The sequence below is a fragment of the Archocentrus centrarchus genome, chromosome 11, assembly GCF_007364275.1.
Source record: "Archocentrus centrarchus isolate MPI-CPG fArcCen1 chromosome 11, fArcCen1, whole genome shotgun sequence".
In the NCBI taxonomy this organism is placed as follows: Eukaryota; Metazoa; Chordata; class Actinopteri; order Cichliformes; family Cichlidae; genus Archocentrus; species Archocentrus centrarchus.
The window spans coordinates 33,249,888-33,258,677 of record NC_044356.1 but is presented as its reverse complement, the minus strand read 5'-3'; the positions used below and the strand labels follow the sequence as shown (position 1 = coordinate 33,258,677).

General features: G+C 39.1%; 1 protein-coding gene across 1 annotated transcript; it reads right to left on the bottom strand.

The window, feature by feature from the left end:
* Positions 1-217: 217 nt before the first annotated feature.
* On the bottom strand, positions 218-4,732 carry cart4 (cocaine- and amphetamine-regulated transcript 4). The gene is made up of 4 exons (XM_030741997.1): positions 4,616-4,732; positions 4,369-4,531; positions 3,005-3,088; positions 218-401 (listed from the first exon to the last, which is right to left on the bottom strand). Exons 2-4 carry the CDS (start codon positions 4,507-4,509, stop codon positions 294-296), a joined length of 333 nt encoding a protein of 110 aa, XP_030597857.1. The 5' UTR covers positions 4,510-4,531; positions 4,616-4,732; the 3' UTR covers positions 218-293.
* Between the last annotated feature and the right edge of the window lie 4,058 nt (positions 4,733-8,790).

Genomic DNA, 8,790 nt, shown 5'->3' with positions numbered 1-8,790 from the left:
AGTCTATGGGGACTAATTCACTGCTGGAGCCTCTGGTGGCCATTAGAGGAACTGCAGCTTCTGGCAGTGGGCCAGTGACTGAAGATGTGGTCCGAGTGTAAATCATGAAGTCGTTGGAGCCATGCAGCTTTATGAAGAATCTTTATTAACAAAAATAAATGAATCTGAAGGACAGACACCAAAAAACTTTAAAACAAAGACAAAAATATGCAGTCCACTTCTGTCTTCATGAACACAGTTAGTGAAGTCTGTGTGAGCGTCCAGACGGAGTTTAGGTCCTCACGGGGATCAGTTCAGTAGCAGCGCAGGAAGAAGGTGTTGCAGGCAGTTCCTCTCAGACAGTCGCAGAGCCGACCAATCCGAGGTCCGTGTTTCATCGCACACCGTTCACCCACATCGCACTGACAGAGAGAGAGAGAGACAGAGGGTTCAGCATGTTCCAGAATAAATTTAGTCGCTGTAGCTGTTTTCTCATCTTCATCGGGACAAACAAAAAAATGAAAAACACTGAGAAACCACTGAGGATTAAAAAGGATTTAATTTGAAAAGCTCCATGCCCAAACGCTGTTTCATGACTGACTGGTCACAGGTCTTGGACTCATCATTAAAACTTTCAGTGTGAAGGCAAAATTACAATTTAAACATTCACTTAGTGTTAAATGAGCTGTGCCTTCCTAGTATAAAGGTAACACTTATTGTATTTGCTATGTAAATAAATGTAGAATAATTCTACTGAATGGACTCTCTTGAACATTAACATAGAAATAGAAATAATTTTATAAAATAGCTCTATTTTCTGTTGTCTACAATCTAGATGAGTAGCTTTGCTGCAGGATCTAAACAGAAAAATGAGTACAATCAGCGTGGGGAAAAGAATCACAACTCAAAATCATTTCTGTTGAGCGCTCCAGTAGATTTTCTTTGTGTGCAGCTGTGATCAGCTGCCCTGTGCTGCTGCTGCTGCTGCTGCTGCTGCGCTGACATTTACTGATTTACACAGCTGAACTGAACAAGATGTAAGCAGATGTTTCGTGAGCTGCGTTGGCTGATTTCCATACACTGAACTGACAGCATACTGTATATACTGTCTTTAAAGGTGGCTTTTAAAGCTTGAATTCAGGGAATGAATATTAGCATCATCAGCTCAAATTCAAATTCATCTCTGCTACACTTGATGTAACCAAACACTGACCATGAACACCACAGCTGCTGTGCACCAGTCCAAGACAGAGATTTACTGTAAATGTACCACACTCCAACAAGCTAACCTGTTTATCCTGCACTAAACTGCAGAGTGTTTTCATGCAACCTTGTTGATAGCAACAAAGTTACTATCAACAGATTGTTTTGCAACATGTTTATATCAGATGTCTCTAAGCAGTCCTTACCTTTAAATACAAAGAGTTTATGTGCTTGCTCATATTTGTTGAGCTGATAGAAACATTGCATTTGTTGCATTAACTGCAACTTAAAAACATTCCTGCCTGTATGGTCACTCCTCTTCTGTAGCACTAGGTAGATGTTGGCCAAAATTCAGGATTGTTCCAGCTCACTTTAAACCCTGAGTATAGCACTATAAATTATACATAAATTAGGTTTTGCCTGTTTCCATCTGGTTGTCAGTGAATGGCCCCAGTGATAGATACACCTACAGGATTGTCTTCATGTGTTATTGTTCCCTTCATTTAGGCTCAAATCAGTTTGATGTTTAAAGGTGTGCAGTGATGGGAAATCCAATGCATTAAATCTAAAGTAACAACCCTCTTTTGAAAATTTACGTAGTAGAAAGTACAGATATTTGTATTAATATATAGGAAGTAAAAGTAAAAAAATAAAATTTTACTTAAGTACAGTAACAAAGTATGTGTACTTTGTTACTTCCCTGATATCCCAAAGAGGTTGATTATCTCGTTAATAGTTTTACATCCGCACTCTGTACGACTCTGGATACTGTGAATCCTCTGAAAAAGAAAAAGTCTCAAATCAGAAGTGCCTGACTGCCTGATATAACTCACATAGGCGCAGCTTAAAGCAGATAACATCCTACTTTTCATCGCTGAGTGAAGAAAACAAGAACAACCCCGGGTTTCTTTTCAGCGCTGTAGCCAGGCTGACAAAGAGTCAGAGCTCGGTTGAGCCGAGTATTCCTTTCACTTTGGCTAGTAATGACTTCATGGATTTCTTCACAAAAAATGTAGCCATACTGAGAGGGTATAGAACGAGAGCATATGTTTTCCCTTATATTGGCTTCTCTTCATTGGCTCCCTGGACCATCCTGTAGTTATCCTGCAATAGGCTGCTCCCATGATGCACTGAGTGTTTCTTCTTCAGTCACCTGTGTTCATACACCACTCATTTAATCATTATTAATCTCTGGTTCTCTTCAGCAGCATGTCTTTTAATCTGTCTCCCTCCTCTCACCCCCAACTGATGGCTGCCCCTCCCTGATTACCCGTAAGCTGCCAGTTTTCTTCCTGTTAAAAGGGAGTTTTTCCTTCTCACTGTTGCCAAGTTCTTGTTCATAGGGAGTTATATGACTGTTGGGGTTTTCTCTGAATTATTGTGGGGTCTTTACATTACAATATAAAGCACCTTGAAGCAACAGTTGTGATTTAGCACAACATAAATAAAACTGAATTGAATTTAATTGATCTGCTAATGAATCCTGCAGTCAGATAACTGTTTCACTCAGCTCTAAACTTTGAAACACAGAATAAAAAAATTGCTGACTCCTGATCCCAAAATTTAACCACTGATACCAGTATTTTCTCTCAGCTGGGTTACACTGGATCTAGCCCTTGTCTCTCCTCCAAATAACTGAGAAGGCAGCAGCTTGGCTTCTTATGGGTTTAATCATCACATCAGCCCCCAATCCTGCATCTTTGTCTGTAAACTCAGTTTCAAAAGGTACTACTATAATTATAATAATAATAATAAATGTTATTAGTGTTGTTGTTGTTAATATTGGTGTCATGGCATTTGACAGCTGTTAGCATGTTCTCACCCGTGGGATCACGCTGGCTTTTTTCTCCACAGAGAGACCGACCGAGCTATCAGCTTCATCCAGAAGACCCTGCAGAGCATCAGCCTGCACACACACACACACACACACACACACACACACACACACACAAGCTCACACTCATAAACAAGGCCATATCTCTCATCACTGTTATTGTTTAGTTCTTTATTGTTACAGTAATCATTTTCATTTCTATCCAATTGAAGTTTTATTTACTACTTTTTTCTAATTGATTTTAATAATCTTAATATTCTTTACTATGATTCTCTGTAATTTAACTCTTTAACCACCTTCTTTATTGTTCCATCATCTTCAAAACTATCAAACTAACCCCATAATGACTTTTATTTTGAAAATATTTCTGTAAATTTCTTTCTAATTATTTTATTTTAAAAGCTTTTTGTGTTTCATTAATCTCTTTAGTTTGCGCCTATATGTCTGCCTGCTTTAAAAACATTTCATTTAGTTTCAGGAAACCTGTTTGCATTTTTAGTTTAGAGTTTAGCAGGTCATTAACTGAAATTAATGCAGTATAATAATTTATTTAAAAAACTGACTCTTTCTGCATCAATTAAATTAATGTAATCTGTTATTTAATTTATTTTTTGGCCGCCTTTCAAATTGTTTTTGTACGTTAAAAGTCTAAATGTTTCACACACATGTTCACTTTGTCTCTTTGACTTGAGGTTTTGTCTTTTTTTAATCACCTTAAAAAGTCAGAAGGAACGTCCTCGTCACATCACATAAAAGCTAATTTTACAAATTACTATTTCTACTTTTTATTAAATCCAGATATGATAAAGCTGGTTGAATGCAATGTTTCAGTAAAGTATTGTTAGTAAGTGTTTAATCATCATAATTTAAACAGAAAATCTACCCCCCCCATGTCTGATCACTTTAACAACCTCAAATTTGAGCCTCTTTTCAAAGTCACTTTTAATTTGAGAACATCAGCATCAAATCTTATCATTAACCTTTTATTTCTTCTAATTCATCCACATTTCAGTTTCTCTTTATTCTTAATCCTTGAACTGTATGAAGCAATATTACTCTTCAGTCCTCTGTCTGCCCCAATCAACTTCAGTTTTACCATCTTCAGTTTATTATTTGCCATCTTAAATAGAATCAATTTTCTCAGCCTTATTTACAACCTAATTTCATAAGTTTGCAGCCCAAATTATTTGTATTTTCATTACTTCCAATAAGCTAGCCACAAAAATGTCCCCAGATTAAACATTTTAATTGTATTTTATTTTAGCGTTATTTTAAGAAACATTAAAAAAAGACAACCCGACCCTTTCAAAATAAAAGTCATGCAGTGATCCCGTACAAGACAGATGACTCACCAGCTCACTGGTTGAGAGTCCGAGGATTGGTTCGTCAGGTGCAGATGGCAGGTGGCTGTTGCCTGACCTTTGACCCTGACACAGTGATGTCAGCACAGACAGACAGACAGACAGATAGACCACAGCTCGTATGCTCTCCATCTTTAAAAGCACCTTTGAAAACCTATAAAAGACAAAACAAAACAGAAAAATTAGTCTCCTCATGTTAAAATTGTCATTAAGCTCATGAAAAGGTGAACCAACTCACTTGAAACAAATAATTAAAACTCCTGCAGGAAAGTGTCACAAACTCTTTTTCTTCTGTGGTGCCTGGTTTCAGTCAGTTTGTTGTTTCTCTTTAGGTTTTCTTCTCCCTCTCCTTCCTCCTCATGAGCTCTGGTTTGTGCATCTCCTGTATTTATATCTCCTCCTCTTCCCGCTCCTCCTCCTGCTCCTCTCGCTCTCAGATTATTCATGTATGCAGCTCGTGAGCTAGACCGTGTGGACGTGCTGCACCGTGATTGATGGTGTGTCCGTGAGTTCATGTTAAACAGGACAGTGCTAAGTGTTTACATGAACATTTACCTGCTGTGCAGAGGTCAAAGTTCACCAGTGTGACGCACAGCTCAAGATGAGGAAGGCTCACTGTGTCCAACTTCTCATCAAGTGGAGGTGTTTTGTCCTTAATGATCACACTCAGGTCAAACATGGATGTTTCCGTGGTGACTTAAAGCTGCTTTAGTCAACTTAAAGCTCTGCCCCACACAAATAAATAAATAAACAGTGTGTTTCCTTCACTGCTACTGTGATCACATTTCATACATCTGCAATGCAGGACACAGACATAAAAGTTGGATGTGTTCATGGAAACAATTTAAGCATGTGAGTTTCTTCCCCCTTTACCAGCTGTTATGAAGGGGGACATCAAAACTGTTTTTGTATCAGGCTGTAAATGTGTATTTCTGCTGTAAAGTTGGACATTTTAACATGGACGTCTATGGGAACGGACTCACCGCTGGAGCATGTGGTGGGCGTTAGAAGACCTGCAGTTTTTGGTGCTTCTGTTTCAGTGCTAGATTTGCTGCATGGTTTATTGAACAAATCACTGTGTGTGTTTATTCCCTGTTTTGTATTTTTGTTCTGAGTCGGTTTCATGTATATTTTGATTTTGAATGGTCTCACTGAGCAGGGTCTTCCAGCTGGTCACCTGTGACAGGTAGGCCATTAAAGACTGGTAGTTGCTTACACATGTTTCAAGTTTAATCTTGAAACGTGTGACTGGATGATAAAAATATGTTTGTTGCTGGGATCATGTAATACAAACACAATGACAACAGCACGCTGATGCTCTCCAGGGGCTCTGTCTAATACTTGGAATCTTTTAGCAGCTTCTGTTTCCAGCTACTCATTAAACTGCTGCAGCTTCCTGTCACAGGTTAGAGGTCTGAGGTGCTGCTCACTGTTTCATTTCAGTGTTTATTGATTTGAGTCCCGTGATGCACCTCAGCTGCCCTCTGCTCAGAGTTTGGTGATGACGCAGACAAAACGGTTTGTGCCCTTTTCTTTGTCTGATCTGCATCACGCTGCGACCTGCAGCTCCACTCATTCGCTCTCGGCTTTCATCTGCGCTCTCATTAACCACTAAATGTCAGACCACAGCCCCGAAAATTTCACATCTCCATGCCAGCTCCGCTTTATTAGGAATGCCACAGCGACTCACACTCCTTTTATTTACTACAAATACATGTACAGAAAGAGAATTACTGAAGATCAAGCCAGCGTCATTTACAGAATACTACAGAAATCATGTGTAATATGATTATATTACACACCAGATAATAAATATGACTGTAAAAAAGACTTTTTAAAAGAATGAACTTTAGTGATTTATGAACATTATTTGGGTGTTTAACGGTTCCACAAAGACATTTCATGTTACATGATGAAGATTCATCTGTTTGTATTGTGCTTGTGTTGTTTAAATTGCTTGAATTGTTCTTTACACTGCACAGGAATATTGATTTTATTGACATTTGAACAACAACCCTAAACATGAATAGGACCAGGAGTCTACACCATTCAATGTATAAGTTCAACATAACATAAACAAACGTGAGACTAAATTCTAGGATCTGAAGTCTGTTTGCTGTTGTAGAAGTGTATGTATACAGCAACACAGTGCCATGAAAAAATATTTCTGTCGATTTGTCACATTTAAATGTTTCAGATCATCAAACAAATTGTTACATTTGCTAAAGATAACCAGAGTAAATAGAAAATGCAATTTTTGAATGATGATACCTGGCCCTCAGTTAGGCTTGGCTCAATTTCAGTAGCCACACCCAGGAAGTCACAGCAGAACCCAGAACAACATCTAAATAACAGCAGGCCCCCCTTGTCTCAGTTAAGGTCAGTGTTCATGATAAGAGACTGGGCAAAACTGGCATCTGTGGGAAAGTTCCAAGGTGAAAACCACCGTTGACCAAAAAGAACACAAAGGCTTATTTAACATTTGCCAAAAAACATCTTGATGATCTCCAAGATCTTTGGGAAAATATCCTGTGGAGTGACGAGACAAAAGCTGAACTTTGTGGAAGGTTTGCATCCTGTTACATCAGGATTGAAACTACCACAACATTTCATAAATCATCATACCAAGAGTTGAACATGATGGTTGTAGTGTGATAGTCTAGGGCTGCTTTGCTGCTTCGGGACCTGCCGTAATTGATAGAACCATTAATTTTGCTCTCTACCAGAAAATCCTGAAGGTGTCATGGTCCTGGGTCAGTTCCCCAGCGTTTCTCAGTTTTTAACTTTTTAGTTGTTGAAATGTTGGAAACCTGGTTTGTGTAATATTTATATTTGTTCCTTAGTGTATTCAGTTCTCAGTTCCAAGTTGCTTTAGTTTAATTCTTCTTCCAGTTTTCCTTCCCGTAGTGTCAAGTCTCTTGTGTTAAGCTGATTCATGTCTGTGTCTTCCCCTTTTATTTATCATACTTCCTGTTTCACTTTGAGAGTTATGTTCCTTGTACTTTGCTTTTAGTTTTGCTTCCTTGCCTTGTCTCCTGTGATTTAGTTCACCTGTGTCTCGTTCTCTGGGTTTCAGCAGCCATTCATTAAAAGGACTGCTTTAAGTCAAATCCGGTCTGCATTTGGGTCCTCAGTCTATTCACGCTTCACATGGTCACTATCCTCCACTGACCATAACAGAAGAACGCCCAGCCATCAGCTCATGACCTGAAGCTAAAGCACGCTTTGATTATGCAGCAGGACAATGATCGGAAACACACCCACACAAAATGAAGGTTTTGGCTTGACCTTAAACGGGACATTCATGCACAGAAACCCTCCACTGTGGCCAAATTAAAACCAATTCTGCAAAGAAGAGTGGGCCACAATTCCTCCGCAGTTATCCAAAACATTTGATTGCAGTTCTTGCTGCCAAAGGTGGTGCAACGAGTTATTAGGTTCAGGGGCAATTACTTTTTCACACAGGATCAGGATCCCTTAATAAATGAAATAATTGAAAAACTGCATTTTGTATTTATTTTTGTCTAATATTAAAATGTGATCTGAAATGTGACAACTGTGTAAAAAAGAAATCAACAAGGGCGCACATACTTTTTCACAGTACTGTAGCTGGGCATAAAGTATACACAACACCATTTTATAATTTTTTTGTGTTTTAAACCCAATCAGAGATCAAACACAAAGATAAATTTCTTGTCAACAATCAAGGATGAAGCTGACGTCATGCAGATGCTGTTTACTCAGAAAACCAGAGAAGAGGAAGAAGACGATGGCTCGACCTGCTTCAACGCTTCAGCTTGGGTGACCTTGGGGAGAGAAATGAGAAACAGCAGCAGCAGCAGATTAAATCAAACAAACAGCAGCAGCAGCAGTCCTTGTCATCCTCAAACACAAACACAGAAATTCAGCTACATTTCAGGGCATTATCTTTCTTCATAAATAATCAGGACAGCTGAGGTCAGGTGACCGTGGAGGAAGGTCTGACAGTCAGCTCTTCTTTGGTCTTTGAGGTGTGTGTGAATTCATTATGGTCAGTAATGACTGAACTTTCAGGTTTATAAAAGATAAAACAGACTTTCAGTGAGCTCACACAGCCATTTAGACCCCCCCCCCCCCCCCCCAGTATGAATATAATAAGGGTTAGTAATGAGTCATAAACAAGCAGGAATGGTTGTCGTCATACTTTATCGTCTTCATCAGGAGACTTCGTCATCACTGAGAGGAAAATCCTGGAAAAGTTTCTGAGCTGCAGCTGTGACGATGATGATGATGTTCCTGCTTCATCTGCTGGCTGAAACACACCTCTGTGCTGGGTGTTTGTCCATAAGACTCTGTGAGGACACATTTCACATCTAAACCTTCATAGTGAGGATGTTTCTGCACTTTGAGGACATATGTTCTTTAGGAGGACAT

Excerpts from the sequence above, each read along its gene's own strand:
- cart4 (XM_030741997.1), bottom strand. The coding sequence starts at position 4,509 with ATGGAGAGCATACGAGCTGTGGTCTATCTGTCTGTCTGTCTGTCTGTG. Across the intron at positions 3,089-4,368 it reads GACTCTCAACCAGTGAGCTG|GCTGATGCTCTGCAGGGTCT; the intron begins GTGAGTCATCTG and ends GTGTGTGTGCAG. Across the intron at positions 402-3,004 it reads AAGCCAGCGTGATCCCACGG|TGCGATGTGGGTGAACGGTG; the intron begins GTGAGAACATGC and ends TCTCTCTGTCAG.